Genomic DNA, 19,432 nt, shown 5'->3' on the forward strand with positions numbered 1-19,432 from the left:
TTTAAATATATTTCGAGAAGAGGATTATATATCGTTGATATCTACAGCCGATCAAGTAAATTTAACTCTATATTGCTTTATTCTTCATTGCCGATCAAATGCCAGTAACATCGGCTCAATGATTAACAATATGTCATCGGCCCTTAGCCGATCGGCTATCGTTTATGGATTTAACCTCATTTTCCTTGTTTTTCCTTCTTGTTGATTGCAGGATCAAATCAACTGGCACGTCTTTGAACCCAAGAGCAAGATTTAGGACCTGCACTGGAGCTAAGCAGATCTCCCAGGCTAGTATGTGTTCTTCGCATCAATAGTTACAAACTTTGTAATACTTTGGGTTCTCTCTGTAAATTAACTATATGTACATATCTTGCTTTTTAATGAAAATACACTACTAGGCAAAGCCCTGGCAGTTCTTTCAGTAAAAAAATGGCACCTCAAGGGGTACCGTACCAGATGATACCTCGAGGTATCAAATGATACTTTGTGGGTACAAGATGATACCTCAAAATATTATACAGGTATCAAGGATCATATGATATTATAAAGGTATCATAGAGATCTCATTATGATATTGCACTAGTATCGATCAATCGTTTGGCCAATAGTCGTCAAACTAAGCACATGGCCCAAAACTTAGATGTATGGTTTGTATCTAATATTCTTTTCTGAGTGTTGATTTCAGGAAAATTCAATTATAGCGGGCGAGAACCAGCGAGATTGCTACGTACTGGTTCGAGAACCAGCGAGAGAGTAGAATTATCTCTCGAACACCAATGGAAGTTGCGGTGCGAGAGATTGCTACATACTGGTTCGAGAACCAGCGAGCGAGTAGAATTATCTTTCGAATACCAATGGGAGTTGCGGTGCGAGAGATTGCTACGTACTGGTTCGAGAACCAGCGAGCGAGTAGAATTATCTCGAGAACACCAATGGGAGTTGCGGTGCGAGAGATTGCTACGTACTGGTTTGAGAACCAGCGAGCGAGTAGAATTATCTCTCAAACACCAATGGAGACGCTAGAGTTGGTTTATTACATGTGCATCTCATGTGGCCAGCATGACTCACACACCCAACTTGTAGCATATCCGGATGTCCGTTCGCAATCATGTCGGGTGATCAAGCCGACAACCTTCACGAGGAATTATCCGTTAACAACTTTTTCTCGAATAGTCCAGCCACGGCCGGTGCTATGAGACAGGTCGTCGGTCTTCGTTGGTAGGTTGGGCGCAACGACTCTGCATTTGTCGAGATCGTTCTCGATAATGCAGTGTACTCGACCACAACCTACTCGAGTGCTCAATTGTTCCTGAAAAATATTTTCTAGAAGGCAAGACATATAGCAGAGAATATCGAGTATCTACTCAAAAAACTGCACGGTTCTTCTAGCATTTTTAGGATATAACGAGCAGATGTAAATATCAGGTATTATGTAAACCGTAAACAAGCATGATTTATACATAAGGAAATAGAGCGAGCCCCCAGCGTTAAACCGTAGTTGATTTAACATCGAGGACACTTGCATAATATATATTGTATAAAAAATACGCTCTAGGTAAACATAATAAATTATTGATCTGACAATATTGTATAAATCTGAAAAAATAGGTACAGTAAATTGTGTATATAATATTGCGTACCTTTATACATACATGCCGGATGTATCTACGTAATTAGTAGATGAATTTAATAAATCAATCTACTAATCACCTTTGATGTTATAGCTTCACGTTTCGGTGACATATGCCATTTATTGTCATGCAGCCGCATGGCCACGTGACACCATGCGGGTGTACAGGAGACCAACGACCGAGCACACCTGTTGACCTGATAAGAATCGGACTTTGATCAGCTCTGATGGTGGGCATTGGCTCCGGGGCGGCCGGCCCAATACTGAATAAATATCTCTGTGGCGGCGACGTCTTCAAATTTGGATGATCTCGGGGGATCGAGTTATTGACGACGATGGTTCCGATCTCGTCGGAAGTCATACTTTGATCGGGTTAGATCTCCCCACAGCTGAAGTCATCGAGTAGCTTGTTGTTGGAGAATCCATCTTTTAAACTCATCTCGTCGAAACCTTGAAGCACCAAAAATCCCCCTACCTGGCGCGCCACTATCGACGTTTGATGTCGCGATTCCAGTATTTACATAGTATGGGGATCGTTGGTACCAGGATATACACGAGACTTAGGTAAAAGAGACGGAGACGAGGATTTTTATACAGGTTCGGGCCCCTGAATTGTCAGGTAATAACCCTACATCCTGTTGGCCGAAGCCGGTATTGCTCTTATTCACCATAATCACACCAGTACAATATTTGGGATAGCCTATCTAACTGTTGTCGACATGACAGTCTGAAGGTCTGACTCGTAGTCGACAACAGGGTAGTCTTTCTCCTCGAATCCGTGCCTAGCGAGATCAGAGATAGCGCTTTCGTCTCTCCTGACAGTATCCGGAGACACCGTAGGGGACTAGCCGTGCTTATCTCTGAAGTCGATATCCGGCGTCTTGTCTTGGCGTATGTTGGCTTGTATGTTGATCTTCTGTCTTGATCTATTGTTCCGTTTATGTTGATTGTCCCCCTCTCCTCCTAGGGGGCCTTGTATTTATACCCATAGGTGTCCCCTTATCCAAGTAGAACTAGGGAAACCAATATAGATACAATCCGAGTAGTCCTTGTCGTTTCCATGTAGAACTCTGGTTGTCTTTCCTTATCCGGAACTCCTCCTATATCCGAGGTCAGTGTCCATATAAGACATAGTATGTGGTGGGTCCTACCGAGATTTAGTCAACTACTATTAGGTATGTGGTATCCATAACCCTGACAGTTTGTGTTTCATGATCACATTATAAAAGCGTGTATTTACTGAAATTTTGAGAGAGAGAAAGCTAAAAGAAGAGAAACTAGTCCAAATAAATTATCCAAACCTACCTCCTCGTGACTCATGAGCACACCTGACCAGGTACACAAGCCCAACTAGCCCTACGTACCATCACGGCTAGTAAAGACATGCATGCAAGGATGGTTGCACTAGGAGGCTGTATGGTCCAATGTGACAAGCGGGAGGAATATGAGTTGAGTGTCCGATGTGTCGGGTAGGGATGGGCGTTTGGTCATACCGAAAAATTCGGTCTCAGTCTTCGGTCTTTCAGTCATTTCGGTCCTTGAAAACTCAGGACCGAATTTCATCAAAAAAACTCAGGACTGACAAATTCGGTCTCGGTCTGACCGAATTATGCACTGGATTCAAATCGGAGGAGTAGATCAAATAATAAGCATAATACTTACATCGCAAGAAGCCAAGAATCCACGGATGTAGCGGTCGTCACGGATTCACAGTCGCTGGCTCACTACCTCCCCGATGGAGACGGATGCGGCTGGCGGGATGGAGGTGCCGAGGCGGTCAAGCGGAGGCGGCGCAATGGATGCACGCGGTGGCGGCGTGATGGAGGCGGAGGCAACGCTGACACAATGGAGGCGGAGGGCGGGGGCGGCGCCGGCGTGATGCAGGCGGAGGCGGAGGCATGACGGGCTGACGGTGTGAGGGTGGGAAGTGGGGATTGGATTGGATGCGGTGCGGGCGTGACTTACTCCCTCCCTGCTGCCCTCTAGGGTTTGGTGTTTTTACTGGGTTTATTGGGCCTCCTAGGCCTAATGGACCACAATTTGGTTTTCTCAGCTAATTCGGTTAACCGAAGCCAATAACCGAATCGTCCGAAAAAAATTCATTCTTTCGATGGCTGAGACCGAATTTCTCGGTCTCGGTCTCAGTCTTTTCGGTTCGGTTATTTGGTTCGGTCTTATTCTGCCCACCCCCTAGTGTCGGGCGGGGGAATTCGAATCATGAGGACGAGTACGGTCCCATGAACTTAAAAGATGTCCCATCAGAACGATATCTCGTAGTGTAGCAGCCCTCTTTTCCCTATCCAAAATTCTCATGAGTGTTAGCCTTGGGGTTGTTCGGCATGAAATTCATGAATTTTATCCTTAGGACAAAAGATTTCTTGATTTATTGCCTTCAGCCTATAATTTCGAGAGTTATAACCTTCGACCAAAATTCATCAGTATCAATATTTTGGGAAAAAATGAAGGGACATTTTTCTCTTTCCTAGAGTTTCAAGAATGTTAGCCTTCGTATCATTGAGCATAATTCAGTAATATTAACCTCATGACCAAAAATTTCATGATTTCTCCTTGTCAGCCTATATAACTTTGTTTGTGATAGCCTTCAGTCAAAATTCATGTGTATTAACATTTAGCCTTTGGCCAAGCTTCATGAGTGTTAACCTTTTGGAAAAAATTTAATGGGCATCATTCTCCTTCATAGAGTTTCATGAGTGTTATTCTTGGCCCTTGGGATCATTGGGCATTAAGTTTACTAATACTAACTTTTGGACTAAAAATTTCATGATTTTCCCGTCGACCTATAATTTCATGAGTTATAGCCTTCGGCATAAATTTATGAGTATTAACTTTCATTGGGAAAGCACATGAATATTTTTCTCCCACCCAAAATATCATGAGTGTTAGACTTGGGATCCTTGGGCATGAAATTCAGAAATACTAACCTTAGGACAAAAAAAATAGGAATTTTCCCCTTTGTCCTATAATTTCGTATACTTTCGTGAGTAGGCTTCGGCCAAAATTCATGAGTATTAACCTTTTGGGGGGAAATGCACGAATCCTGGTTAATCTTTCATGAGTGCTAGCCTTGGATTGTTGGGCACGAGATTCATGAATATTAACCTTTCGAAAACAAATTTCCTGGTTTTCCCCTTCGTCTTATGATTACGTGAGTTATAGCCTTCGGATAAAATTCATAAGTATTGACATTAGGAGTAAAAACACACAAATATTTTTCTCCCGTGAAAACAATCAGCAGTGTTAGCCTTGGGATCGTTGGGCACGAAATTCGCGAATTTTAATCTTAGGACTAAAAAATTTATAATTTATCGCCCTGAGCATATAATATCGAGAGCTATAACCTTTAGTCAAAATTAATGAGTATTAATCTTTTGGAAAATAATGAATGGACATTTTTCTCCTTCCTAGAGTTTCACGAGTGTTAGCCCTGGGATCGTTGAGTAATAAATTCACTAATACTAAGCTTGCCACTAAAATTTCATTATTTTTCCCCATCGGCCTATAATTTCATGAAGCCTTCGGTCGAAATTCATGAGTATTAACCCTTTGAGGAAAACACACGAATAGTTTTCTCCCGGTCAATCTTTCATGAGTGTTGGCCTTGCAATCGTTGGGCACCAAATTCAGGAATATTAACCTTTGGACAAAAAAATCATGATTTTTCCCTTCATTAGGATTTAATGAGTCATAGCCTTTGGAAAAAAAATCATGAGCTTTGACCTTGGGGGGAAATGCCTGAATATTTTTCTTCCATCCAAAATTTCATGAGTGTTAGATATGGAACGTTGGACATGAAATTCCGGAGTATTAACCTCAGAACAAAAAAATCATGTTTTTTCCATGTCTAACTACAATTTGCCTTCGGCCAAGCTTCATGAGTATTAAACTTTTGGAAATAAATTAATGGGTATCTTCTATAATTTCGGGCAACATGCCAAAAGTCTCGTATTGCATAGAGGAATTTTCATCATAACTTCTTTATAGAGGTTATTGCAGTAGCCTTTTGGAACATCCGGAGGAGGAGGAATGATTACATTTTCAACAATATTCTCCCCTCTTTCAACCTATGGGAAGCCCTGTTTAGAGAGGAATTTACCCTGCTTTTGCATAGGGAAAAGTACAAGACCGTCATGTATGGCAATCATGGATTGACACCCTGTAAAATTTCTCCCCCCCCCCCCCTCCCCACCCCCCCCACCCCCATTATCTGCTGTAAATACTCTCTTTTTGGTAATTGCATTCCAATAGGAGTCTCTCCCGTTGTTTCCCGTCAAAAAAAAGTCTCATATTGTATCTTGAGAAATTGAAGCTTGGTATCCTTGTACTCACTTGTGCCCTCATGAATTTCACTCAGCTTGTTCCAAATCTCATAAGCGGTCCTATGATTGCTAACTCTATCAAACTCTTCTTGGCTCAATGTGTTGATCAAGACATTCATGTCTTGGGCATTGAGTTGGAGATTGCAATGGTCAACATCCATCAAGTCATTGTTGGTGATAGCAAAGCCTACATCAACGATGCTCCAAATGTGGAAGCTCGTAGTCTTAAGGTGAGTAGGCATCTTAATTTCCCAAGGGAATAATGCACTAAAATGGCTTGTGCTTTAGCATGTTTCGAATCAAAGAATAGAAAAAAAGTAGGTGGATCGGGATCGCTATTACAAGTATTCGAGTTCTTGTTTTCCTTTCCTTGGAAAGGGAATTATTTCATGAGAAGTGCACCAGTAGAAATGTGACTAAATATGATCTTGATCTATAGCTCGGACACCTGGGACCATACTATTACGATGATGATGGAACGGACCTAGAGATCAGCATAATGGAAGAAGTTACTCCAGAGATGAGAGTATCATATCGATCTAGTATCTACTTTTTCACGGGGACCTTGATCTTTCCATCGATCCTTAGGCGAATTCATCTACTTGAGTATTGTACTATATTTCTTTATACTACTATTCTTGATACCGCTTTTCCTATGCATCTGGGATCTGATATGTGAGGGTCAGAGTGAGAAGATGGTTTTGGCCACGGAGTTGAGTTCGGAAGAATCCTAGTTTGTTTTTTTTTCATTTTCTCTGAGCAGTGAATAAGAATATCCTTGGCAAAAAAAAGAAAGAAACCCGATCACAACTCCTATCACTTTCCTATTAGTCAATCACATCACCCACTCGTACTCTTCTTTTCTTTGAACCCATGAAAGGTCTGTCTCAAAACTTAGATTTGCCACTGAACATGGGAGCCTTCCCTACATGGTTCACCTCGTTCGACATCTTCTCTCTAGGCGGTAAAGTCCAATATCAAGAGAGACCAAGCTCTGATACCACTTGTAGGATTGAGATGTCGACTATAGGGGGTGAATAGGTGATATTAAAAAAATACACTATAATTAAAACTAACCTAGGTTAGAGATACAACTAAGCATCTAGATTATGTTTTGCAATCCTAGAGTGATAAAAGGGCTCAAGTATGTCTCTATGAAAGTGTTGACGAAAAATCCGTGCTCAGCCGATGGTGCCAGATCTGTGTTGGTGTGAACTAAGTCGACGAACACAACGGCCTAGGAGATATGCTTAGCTCCAGTACAGGTATAAAATATTAATGAGATACGGGCATGCAAGTCAATTTGATCCTACAACTAACAAGAAGTATAAATTGAAGATCAAAGAATCAATTGGCCAATAAGCTGATATAGCAATGCTAGCCGATGTCGATAGGGTTTTGAGCATTCGGCTATATGTCCAATGTAGATTCTGACACTTGAATAAATAATGATATAAAGATAATCGGCTCATGATAATGTGATAAAACAATAATATAATCCAATAGAAACCAATTGATCAATAATGTTGATAGAATAATTGCTTGATCCGGAGGTTAAGCATACATCGGCTAGTGTTCCGATGTCATTAAATCCACAATATTAGATAATCGGTGAAACCTTTGTTGCAATCAGCTAAAACCAACTTGTATGTAATCCTTGTAAGCTGATGCAACGTCCAAATAACCCATCAGCTAAAACCCTGATGAAACCTTTATTGGTAATTAAAGGCGGGTTAGTTTTAATGATTCTAAGCACGACTTAGTAGGTCAAACCTAAATGATGTAGTACTAAGTATGAAAAGAAGCATAAAGTCTAAAAATCAACCATAAAGTCTAAATCGATGTCTCAATTTACCTATATCGGTCAGATCTGACCGATATATGATAAATAGGTGTTTACATCAACAAGATTAGAGTGTCAAGGCCCTAGCCCCACCGATACAAATAGCCATAACAAGCCTTACCCCTCGTCGGAGATCGAAGCCGATGCAACCCAACTCAAAACAAGAACTCGTAGAGAAAGATGAAAATAAAAGGGGTGGCGATGTGCCAAAGTTGTGTTGATCGAGAAACAGATTACCCATGGGCGGATACTAGTCCTAATAGGACACTAAACAAACTTTCCTAAAAATAAAAGAAAAAACATAAAGTCCTTATTGGACATGACTCAAACTTTCCTAAATACAAAACTTGCCTAATTAATAGATAAATTAAGTTGCCATGACTTGGTCTCCATGATTCCTTCTTGAACTCGTACTCTTCTAGATAAGCTTTCCATCGACTGATTGTGTTATTTCCTTAACCAAATCCACTGAAGAATCTTACCACATTTTGGCATTAACAGAAAGTAAATTGCACAAAGTAAATGCAATAGGTAAAAGAGACAAGACACAAGGAATTTTTCACCCGAGATTCGGAAACTCGCCGGTTTCCTAATCCCCGTTGAATATATGCACGTTTTGATATAATAGGGTCAAATACGAAAGGGCAAAAGGGACTATTTGCCCCTCATTTAACACTATTAACTCGTCTTAACGGGATAGGGTCAACTTTTATCTTTGATTTTAAAAATCGGGGTCAAATAAGAAAACTAAAAAAGTAGAGCCTTCAAAACATGATCAAATGAGCAATTTTCCCATAACTTATTGCTTAACCTTTTATATATACTAGAAAAAATGTCCGGGTGATGCCACAGGTAAAGACGGTTTTTCAGCTATTAAAAGTTGAACAATAAACTAAAACATTGAAATCGCTATATATTAGCCCAGCCCAGTCCACTACCTCCCTCCGCTCGGCCTGCCTCTCTTCGACCCAGCTCACATGTGGAGTTGTAGGCCCACCTCGCACATTGCCGCCTTCAACCTCCGAAAGGTAGTCCCATGCCCGTACAATCCAGGAGCCGATCCTTCCCATCAAATTTGATCGAATCTTTCTCGATCTCCCAAAATTGGTTGAGGGCTTTGGATCCACTCGAACTCTTGTTTCCATTTTTCCCAAAATTGGAGCGAATCAAGCACGACGACCGCCCATCATTAGTGACTTTTAAATAGAGATTAAATTCAGCGAATTAAAGCCGAATTAAAAGAGAAAATCATGGGGGAAATGGTGATGGAAGAGTGGGGGGAATCGATTTTTGCAATCAATTGGAGGAGGAAACGCACGGGGAGGTAGAGACGTGGCGGCAGCGCTAGGGTTTAGCCCGGTGGCGGCTGAGGCAGGGCGCGTGTGGATCGGATAAGAGATAGTAAAAAATATGGAAAAAAAGGACCTAACACGTGCGGATCAGGAAGGCACATGAGTCCGAACACTATTATGAATGTGCGACCGACACTACACTACGTAGGTACCTGTGCATGCAGGTGAGGCGTCGGTCGGTCCTAAAAACGGCAGCAACTAGTGAGGAGACCGCGAGGTCGAAAAAAAGGACTTCCCTTACCACGTGTGGTGAAAAAAAACCATTCCGCTTAAAAAACGGCGATAAAAAAATAAACCGACAAACCAAAAGAAAATCGGAATCTCTTGGTATTTTTTTATTAGATACAGATATAAGAAAAGAAATTACAATAATATTTCATAAGTCACTTGAAGTTTCATATTTACCTCATAAACCATTTTATTGCAAATGCCCATTCCGTACTTAGTTTTGTTAAAAAAAAACACCCCAAGGCACGCGTGCTTAACTGGATCAGTTTGTTTTCGCTAACGTAGAGCCACCACAAGCTAAGCGCTAGCCTAACGTCCAAGTATTTGCGCTAGACTTATTCTTCATGTTTTATTTTTTTCATATAGCAAAACTCAATGCAATATCATTTAAGCTCTCACCAGCAATTCTATGCGTGCAATCTTCCAAAAGTGTCGTGACTATACTCCAAGAAGTATTTGATTTTAGTAAATATCATAAAGCATCTCTATTTAAATCAGATGTGTATAGTAAGTGAGATGGTAGCATGTGTGGAGGCTAAGGTGAGAGGTCTTGAGTTCGAATCTCACATCCACATTTTTTCTTTGACTTGGTATGTATTACCGGTTATTTCAATCGGTATTAAATAAAATCTTTAGTTTTGATTTGCTAACGGTTGTTATAACCGAGATTAATGCGGGTTTTCAACGTAAAACTTTCCGGTTATTTCTTAAGTTTCGATTTGCTGGTCACGGTTTTATAATCGGGATTAATGCAGGTTTTCAACATAAAACTTTAGTTTCGATTTGTTGGTCACGATTAGTATAACCTAAAATTTTAGTTTCGATTTGTTGGTTACGATTGGTATAACCGGGATTAATGGGAGCTTTCAACCTATATAAAAGATTATATAGATACTCACAAAATAGCTTATGACTTACGAGAGGTAAAATATCAACTTTAAGTGACGAAAGAGGTAAAATAGTGATGAGAACCTCTAGATTGGAATCTACCAACAAGCAATTAATTTCCGTTTCCATTTATTTTCCCAATTCTCATTTTTCTTGCCCCCGTGAGTTTCGTTTATTCGTTTTTCCCTTCATCTTCTCTTTTGCTCTCCTTCCTCCTCCCCCTTCTTCTTCTTCCTCCGAATTCGAGCGGAGGACAGAGGCGGCGGCGACCGTGTGGATGGGGCTTAGCAGGCGGCGGCATCGACGGGACGGGGAGGGATCGAGGAGTCGGCTCGCCACCTCGCATTCGCGACCTTCAAATGCAAGCTATGAGGTACTCCTCATCCCTCCCCTCCCCTAGTTGAGGTTAATGTGAATGTTTTCTTTTCATTAGAGCCTCTACTTTTTGCATTGGAACTGCCGAATCTGCTGACTTAGATTAACTTCCGAGTTACACTGATTAGCTAGGTAGATTAGATACTTCGATCATCACGTTGATCAACTCGGCCTGGTGCGCTCACCATCGATTGCCGATCTGAAAAAGAAAGGCTTGGCCTCTCTGTATGTTTGGCCAGAGACATGAAATCTGCAAGCATCACTGTATGTGCTGGCCGTGGACGAGGCATTTTTTTAGAGAAGGGTATTTCTTACATGCCCTCTACGTCCAACCGGATATATGCAGCCATTTAAATTGGGAACTTAGCCCCTCAAACAACCCAATCTGAAATTCGCTCCTATGGAGATTTGAGCTCAGGACCTTGGGATGCTACTTAGGTCACTGCAGCCATTAGGCTACAGGAGGTAATGGTCCCTTCCGTGGGCACATCACCCATCCATGGCGATGGCGCTCAGTGATTTGAGTCTTTTGTTTGGGCAAGCGATTTTGAAATGATACTTCTATTCCTCATATACTGTTGTTGTTCACTAGCGCCATGTTAATATCTTAGGGTTTAGGGCAACATGAAAGGGCAAGGAAGAAATAGTTCGGCAGCCCTTTGGTCTATCATTTCCATTGCAAAGAGGCACAACTGAAAAAATGAATCAAACAAACAATCTTGCCGCGCTGGGTTATAGGCTTATAGCCCAAAAGGGCCACTTTGGTTAGACTGGCTTGGCATAGCCACATTATTCTCTGGAGGTCTTTCTTTTTCTCTTTGAGAACCTCTCTGCAGATGCAAACGGCCCATAATCAGATGAACTTACAGTTACAATCTAAGGAGAATGTCTAAATTTTATTCATATAGTAATATTAGTAGTAATGTTTATCCAAGATAAGGTAACAAAAGAATTTAAGGGGAAAAAAGCTGAAAGAAAGAAAAAAAAAGGAAGAAAAGAGAAATCAACAAAAAGCCTGAATCAGCCAGATCCCTGCTTGCACCTCTGAAATTGAGTGAAAACAATTCTTCGTACTGTATTTTGCTTATGAATATTTTCTAGGTCCATTATGTATCACCCTAGGATGGGTTCTAGAACTAACATGACCTAAACAGGTTCTTTAGTGGTGCTGTAAGTTTGTCTAATAACCTTTTAGTATAGATTCAGCTGTCATCTAATCTTGAAATTTCGGCCTTCTAAATATTACTCTATTTCTCGTGAGTATGGCCTAAATCCATACAGTTTACGTTGCTAAATTAATACTCAATAGCAAGACATTAGATTTCCGTTTTTCGTTAAATAAACTTCAATGTATAGGCTGCCGACTGCCGAAGTGCCATGAGGCACAAATATATTTTTGTAAAGGATAGAATCATATGATTCATCACATGACAATTAATTTATTTACATCATTGAGTAGTATTTTTCTCCTTTTTCAATGAATTACAGTCTCATCCACTATTTACAGATGTGTTGGTCACCTACTTATCTTGTTTTCTGATAGTAAATTTCCTAGAAACATGCACCTGGGGAGAACATTGATGAGGTTCCTTGTTCAAATTTCTACTGTCTACTACTGCTTAAAAGTTAAAACCTTCAGTAGGTATGTCTTTCCAACCAACATCATTAAATGCGATGCTCCAGTTTGGTTATGTTGGCTTGGCAATTCTGTGATGGAATGTAGAGGCAAAATGATTAATTTGTCTTCCCCTCCTATTGTCTTGATTGGCAAGAAGATGCATAAAATAATTAATGCAGAACCTTACTGATGCTTTATAAATGAAAGAAGTTAAGTTTAAATGGCAGTCACTGTCAGGTCAAAATATACTTGTTTCTTTCTAGTAAATTTGAAATCATTTTTTTAAAAAAGGACCAATGAAACTTAAATATACATCCTCTGCAGCAATAGTAATTCCAAGAAAAGGTGAGATACCTTAGCGCAAAGTCCATGATGAAATACTCTTGTCCACATCAGAATTCAACTCAAATGTTATGCACCCATCTCCTTTGGAAGACTAATATCTAGGAAGTGCAAGCTGCAAAATACAAGTGAGCTATAAATTGGAAATGTAGACATTTATCAATATTTATATGCTGTAATCACATTAAGGAAATACAGCTGATATAATTGTCACAAAGCTGCAGGGAAATTCATGGACGAATCCATGAGACCTTGAGGCTCATAGCAGATGTAGCCATGCCCATGAAGCTTTCCAATCATCTAGATGCAATGCAAGGAGACAGCAGAGGGCCAAGCAAGAATGCTGAGCTAGGCAGCTAGCTTCCATGGCTGCCTAAGCTGAGGGTTTAAATTATTTGAAAATTAGCTGTTTCCTTATAAAGTTATGCTTGGGGGATAACAATAAAGTCTATCAATGGAGACTCCCTATCTCCAGCTTTGATTTGTCATTGATATGCTCTATATAAAGGAGGCTTATCATCTCCCTCTGAGTGTGCAAGTAATAATAATGAATTAAAAAGTTCATAATCTAGCTTATTCCTCTCCACTAAGCCCCGTCCCTTTGTTCTCTTTGATCTTTCTCCCTCAAGCCATGTTGCATGTCCTCTTCTGATAGTTGTTGCCCATTCTTGAAGTAGGCTCATGATATAATAACATTCATTACATTATATTACAATCTTCCAAAAACAGTTCATTGAATTTAAGATCTTATACACCATGTATTTCTAAATACTTTGCTGATTTTGACTGGAAATTTTGTGATAATAACTCCTGATCCATATATACATACATACCATATTGGCCTACTGTGACACCTAGGGTCCGTGTCAAATAAGCCATGCACTTACACCAACTTTGCTTAGTATTTTCATCCTTGTTTCACTTGTTAAAATTGTTAACTCTGGGGTATGGTACTCTTGGGCTTATATGTTGGTCACTGCTGCAGTGCTGCTAAGTGATGTGGAACTAATCCATATGTGTTCATCCTCATGCGCTCATGCCTGCCTTAGCGAATGTGCACCCCCTATGCCATAACCCAAATTTTGAACGCAATATTTTGTTATAACCAATCTCTGCTAAATATTTCTTGCTAAATCAGCCACATTGACCAACATCTATCAAATTATTTTTTTTCTGTCCAAGGTGCGGTAGGTATCTTGGGTGGCCGAAATAAGTATCGCGGTCATATTATTGAACAGAAAAATTATAAACCGGTACTGGTAGTGTCTTATGTAAAATTAATTGTTCACCGCAGTAGTAAGACTGTAACACACCTCATGGACATAAAAGCCATGCCAACAAATACAGCCTTCACAGCATCCTTGCGTCCTGCGTATTCAAATGCTATTGGTAGCATTTCATATAACGTTAGAAACGCCATGACCCCTCCCACTGTGCAAAGAAAATTTATGAAACTATTAAACACTTAAGTTGAGCTATTTTTCAAAATAAATTTCTGTTAATTTGGTTACCTAATCCAAGTAGGCCTTCCAATATTTCAGGATTCAAGTTGCTTGGGAATAGGTATGCTGCAAGAAACTTACATTTCATATGCATTATTTGAATACATAGAATGATGGCAATAGAATGAAGAAGTGTATGAACTCAGCCTGTCAATGTTAGTATTTCTGGTTATAGTTAATATGGAAGTGTTAAAATTTAAGAACACATCTAGTTTTGGTAATTGGTAACATCTATGTGCACAAATCACGTATTATTGTGCAATAATTTAAATCAGTGAACCTACCTACGATAATTACACCTAGTGGCTCTGCAAAACCAGATAGCGTCGCTAGTTTGAAGGCTTGCCATTTGCTGCATCAGACATGACAAACATAATTTTACTAGAACTGCAGGGCTATTTTTTTCAGAAGTACAACAGGTCTACTTAAATATATTAACTAGTACCTGCAAGTGGCAAAGTACGCAGGGAGAGCTACTGAAATACCCTGCACGTGAACAAAATATCGATAACTATTAGAGTATTCAATTGGTCTTAACAGGGTGGTGGGAGAAAATATAATTACACTCCATTTGCAATTAGCTCTACAAATTCATGAAAGTATAATATTGTGTATCTTCAATGCAAAATTACAGTGGCCATGGGCAAAAAAGAGGGGATGGGCGGATGGGTGAGAAGACACTTCCCAATTTCAACACCTATTCTCAAGTCCCACTTCCACCCAAAAGGCGCCACAAAGTCAATTACCTCTGGGATGTAGTGTAGAGCTATAGCAAGAGACAAGTTAAGGCCAACACGGAAGCCCTGAAAAGCAGATAAGATTAATTAACTTTATCATAAGCCTTTACTATTCATTTCTGGTTACATATTCAAATATATTGGTGATGTTATACACTAAATGAACATGTGTCTGGATAAAATGCATGTCAACATTAGCATGCAAGGTATCCTTTACACACTATCCATTTATGAAAATACTAGAGAGACTAAAAATACTTATCAATAAAATAGAGTGGGCTGTAGTCAATATGGATAATATGAGAAAGGTACATGGAAAATAATATCTCTACAATGCATATAATTGTAAAGGTACATACATGAATAGTTTTTGTACCATATTTACTATTTAATTGTTGAATGTTTGTTCAACTTAACACAAAGATGAATATATACAGCTTGTTTGTTTAATTATGTTGTACTTGGTTATATATTTTCTTCCATGCCTCAAAAGCCTTTGGCCATCATTGAGAAACTTTGTTGGGCATAGTGACAACACTGAATAAGTTATTATAAATATTGAAAACAGTAAGAAAAAAATACCTTTGTGGTTCCAAGAAATGCCGCGGTACCCACAGGGAAGTTTTGCAAACTCACACCAGCAACTGTTGATATGAACAATTGAACATTTTGTTCATAAGTGCAACCATTAAAACCAAACAAACATGCAGGAAAAGGGCATACAGTTAGTTGTGTATGCATATATTTTACTTATATGTCATTTCTTTCACTGTGTAAAATTATGTGTACTTGAATCCAAGCTATTTAAATAGAAATCCATTGTTGTACTGAACAAGTTGTGAAATATCATTTTCTGTATTAACGGCTAAACAAACTACTAATTTTGAGTTGCCTCTAGATGTTCAATACTTCAATCTGAGCTGTTGTTTATATAAAGCTACATGTTACTCTTTTTTCTTTTTCTTATCCAATAAGCTACAGATTTTTTTATGCTGAATATTAGCAATCATACTCTTATGAATAATTAAGAGTCAATATGTTGGAGTTCAGAACTAAAATGTTAGTTATATATATAATGCAATCCAGAAATATGTCATCTGTGTGTTGTTAGAAAACTGGAAAATGTTATGATATATTCATCATTATTAAGTATATCTTAATGTAGGTTAAATATTATAATTTTATTGAATAAGTACATCTTAATCTTGGTTCAATAAGTATACATCTTAATTTAGGTTCAATATTAAAATTTTATTTGCTTTCATGCTATAAATTGTTGTGACTCACAAGGTTGGCTGTATATAAATGTGTCAAAGTGTTGATGCAATCAATTCATAGTTTGCTAGGATGGCATCAACAATAAATGTATAATTAGTTTATTATAGCATATTCTTTATCAAGCTATTAAAATACATAAGGTACATTTTGGACTTACCTATTGCTGTGACAACGACACTAAAGATTACTCTTCGGCGGTGTCTCATCATAAGTTCCTTCCCTGCTATGTTGTTATTACCAGTCTTATTTTCCAACTAAAAAATAGAATGGTGAATCCTATATTAGTTTCTGAGCCAAGGCTAACTGAAATTGGCTAGCGAACTAAGTTGAGAGGTTATACATGTTTGTCATTCTCATCTGCTAAATTGCAATCTGGTTCAGGGAAAACCTCAGCAATAGTGGAAAACAGGAGTGCCCCAGCAAAAAACTGCAATGCATAAGCTAATTAGACAAGAAGAGGTTACAGTTCCTTGACTTTTTATTGGTTACTCTCACCCAAAGGTTTCCTTTTAGAAAACCAATCGCGTTGACAGCATCATAAGCCAAGTCAAAGAAAGACATGCTTAACATGAGCCCAGTAGCAAAACCCTAAAAAACAGTATGTAAAAATGTTAGATTTGTGCAAAGATGAGCTTATGTTGTTTTATGAGCTTGCCCATAGTGCAAATATGAACTGGTGTTGTTTGACCGTAATACATAATACATGGCTGTACTCTACCTGTAACATCCCGAGTGTTTTGTTGTTTGGGGCACAGTTTAGTATAGCCAGCAATGCACCTGATGAAATAGTACACAGCTATTACGGGAGTAGGAAGGTGATGGCTATCGAGAGGTATAACATACTCATTCAATTACTACAAAATTGATCCCAAAATAATTCAAGAGAAAATACCATAAAAGTCCAATTGAGGTACAAAATTGCATGGCTGTGCATACAGCTAAGAAAAATGAGTGATGGGAAGTGCATATATGCATACCAAGAGAGGTGCTAAGGCCACCAATAAGGGACAGAGCGAGAGCAACAGCAACTTTGGGATCCATGTGTGTATCTGTTGATTGATGGATTTATCTCTCCCTGTATATGTGAGCTTTGGCGTCTACAGCAACTATGGGAGGAAAATGAATGTATGCTGTTACTAGAAGAACCAGTAGTACTAATGATAGTGAGGATGGACGGATGTGAAAGGTAAAGTAATAACTTCTGTTGTGGTGATGGAGATGGATGCACCATTATATACAAGCGAGGCTGGGTGGCTATGACGTTACATAGTTATGGATCTTGTTTTATAGTTGATCATGTATATTAACGGCTAATCAGTTGATTTTAATATGAAAAGTAGAGAGGGGGGTGATCAAGTGGAGCATGGGATAACTACTGGGTGATGCATTAGTTCAGCTAAGTTGAGTGGGGCACGTTTGGAATGACTTGGCACATGCTTGCTTGCTAACTTATGTAATTCGTGGGTATCCTCATAGTTAAGCTATGTTTCACTTGAGGTATGCCTGCAGGTAAGGTAATTTCTGCTAGCTTTCTTGTAAAGATGGGAAGGTATGTAGCTAGGGCTGAGTTTGGGAACTCCAAGCCTCTTTTAGTAAATAGTAGAGAGATATTTATTTAATTCCTGAAAAATTGTGTGAAGTGAGAGTTACTAGTAGTGCCTGCAGGTGATATATGGCATAAGTAACCCAACAGGTGACAAGTAACCCCCGTTATTCTTGTAATGTATTATGCTCTTCCAATGCAATTTGTTGCTTCATCTTGGGCCCCCTGTGTACTCATCCTTGGTAGAAAAATAGAGCTTACAAACTTGGGAGTTCAAAACAGCCAAAAAAAAAAAACTTAGCTAGCTAGGTGAAAGTAATGCTTAATAATATTTTTTGTGTATTGTCCTCTTGCAAAGTTGATGTGCACAGGCAACTGCATCAGATCTATAACATACCCTACCATATTACAGTGAAACGGAGGAGATCTCAGGGAATGGCTGAAGTTGCATTGGACGAATCTTGGTCCGACAAGCCTCCAAGACAAACTTGGATTCAATTTCGTTCTGGCAGATCGGTAAGGTGACAGATATACTGTATTTGTCTTTTATGTGCCGCTTGCGTCATGGTATGATTGAACAGAATAATTCGTCACAAATCGATGTTTAATCCTGCAGGTATGAATGCCATCCTCGCAAGCATTGCGCAAGTTGATAGTGGTGATATTCTTGAAAAGAAAAAATCGATAGTGGTGATGAGAAAAGCACAGGAGGACAAGAGGACAAGTGAGGCGGCAAGCTAAGAAGACGGTGGCTTGGCGTGCTTGGCGTAATCTAACTTGATTACCAGGCAGAGGCAGACAAACAGTGAGTGCATCATAGTATACATGATCTCTATATATATATACTTAATTTGCAGCCATTTTTTTCCTTCTTGTGCGTGCCTTTATTTATGTCTGCTTTGGTCAGCAGCTGGATTCTAGCTCGATGGAAGATGTTCCTGCCACATGTGCATGCATTCATGCTGGCTTAAGGAAATTATTCAGGGAGACATGATGCCCAAGCAAGAAGATCGAGGGCAGGGCTGCTCCAGATGAGATCATCAGCCGCAGCTACACCTCTACCTCTGCTTCTTGTTTTCCTCTACCTGTAGGCTGTAGCAACAACAAGTTTTCCTCTACCCCTCTGCTTCTTGTTTTCCTCTACCTGTAGGCTGTAGCAACAAGAAGTTTTCCTCTACCTGTAGGCTGTAGCAACAAGAAGTTTTCCTCTACCTGTAGGCTGTAGCAACAACAATAGTACTACTGCTCTGCTTCCTGTGTGTCATCTGCATCAATGATCTGTGATGATCTATTGGATGTATCTCAGTATCTGTGCTTATAGCTTTCCACCATCGAATCGAACATGCACGACTCATTTTCTGGTATTTCTCAATCAAATTTCTTTAAATTTGATCAAATTTATAAAAGAAAAACATAGCAATATTTTCAGTACAAAACAAACATACTATGAGAATGTATTATATTTATTTGATGTTAGATTTAATAAATTAATATGATATTGTAGATGTATTAGTACTATGCAATTTTAGTTTGTTTTCTACAGAGTATTAATATTTTCATTTAGAGAAAGTAGCCCACGTGGTTGTCAAGGTCGCATATCTTACGCTTCGTGTAATTAATTAACTGCTGATAACATCAAACAAAATTGAACGGAGCTCTCTTTTCTACTCCATTTTCCCTCCCTGTTTCATACCGTAAGACGCTCTTTTAGTATGAGTAAGTTTATAGAAGATTAGACAAGATGCCTATTAATATAGCT

General features: G+C 39.2%; 1 protein-coding gene and 1 long non-coding RNA gene across 9 annotated transcripts; one reads left to right on the plus strand and one right to left on the minus strand.

Annotated features, from left to right (window-relative positions):
* Nucleotides 1-10,451: 10,451 nt before the first annotated feature.
* LOC127783356 (uncharacterized) lies at nt 10,452-18,978 on the plus strand. Of its 6 annotated transcripts, none has more exons than XR_008019298.1 (5): nt 10,452-10,651; nt 12,197-12,295; nt 14,750-18,189; nt 18,290-18,478; nt 18,581-18,978. It is a non-coding gene; the product is annotated as an uncharacterized LOC127783356 (long non-coding RNA). The 6 variants fall into 6 exon arrangements; XR_008019297.1 differs by having other exon boundaries at nt 18,584-18,978; XR_008019300.1 differs by having other exon boundaries at nt 18,086-18,189; nt 18,584-18,978.
* LOC127783355 (zinc transporter ZTP29-like) lies at nt 11,764-17,251 on the minus strand. Of its 3 annotated transcripts, none has more exons than XR_008019295.1 (13): nt 17,108-17,251; nt 16,849-16,907; nt 16,626-16,718; nt 16,471-16,557; nt 16,288-16,384; nt 15,435-15,496; nt 14,862-14,918; nt 14,561-14,601; nt 14,400-14,467; nt 14,125-14,181; nt 13,927-14,044; nt 12,626-12,728; nt 11,764-12,360 (listed from the first exon to the last, which is right to left on the minus strand). XR_008019295.1 is itself a non-coding variant. In XM_052310611.1 (12 exons), the coding sequence occupies exons 1-12, from the start codon at nt 17,169-17,171 to the stop codon at nt 12,683-12,685; spliced, it is 849 nt and encodes a 282-aa protein (XP_052166571.1). In that variant the 5' UTR covers nt 17,172-17,251; the 3' UTR covers nt 12,598-12,682. The 3 variants fall into 3 exon arrangements, 1 of the variants encoding a protein (XP_052166571.1); XR_008019296.1 differs by having other exon boundaries at nt 11,764-12,412; XM_052310611.1 differs by lacking the exon at nt 11,764-12,360 and having other exon boundaries at nt 12,598-12,728.
* Nucleotides 18,979-19,432: the final 454 nt, after the last annotated feature.

This window comes from Oryza glaberrima, chromosome 8 (genome assembly GCF_000147395.1).
Source record: "Oryza glaberrima chromosome 8, OglaRS2, whole genome shotgun sequence".
Lineage (NCBI taxonomy): Eukaryota > Viridiplantae > Streptophyta > Magnoliopsida > Poales > Poaceae > Oryza > Oryza glaberrima.

Bases quoted from the DNA above. Each gene is read 5' to 3' on its own strand.
- LOC127783355 (XM_052310611.1), bottom strand. From the start codon at position 17,171: ATGGATCCCAAAGTTGCTGTTGCTCTCGCTCTGTCCCTTATTGGTGGC. The intron at 14,602-14,861 runs GTAATTGACTTT...GTTCACGTGCAG, and splicing joins CTCTACACTACATCCCAGAG to GGTATTTCAGTAGCTCTCCC. The intron at 12,729-13,926 runs GTGTGTTACAGT...TGTATTTTGCAG, and splicing joins ATGGCTTTTATGTCCATGAG to CTTGCACTTCCTAGATATTA.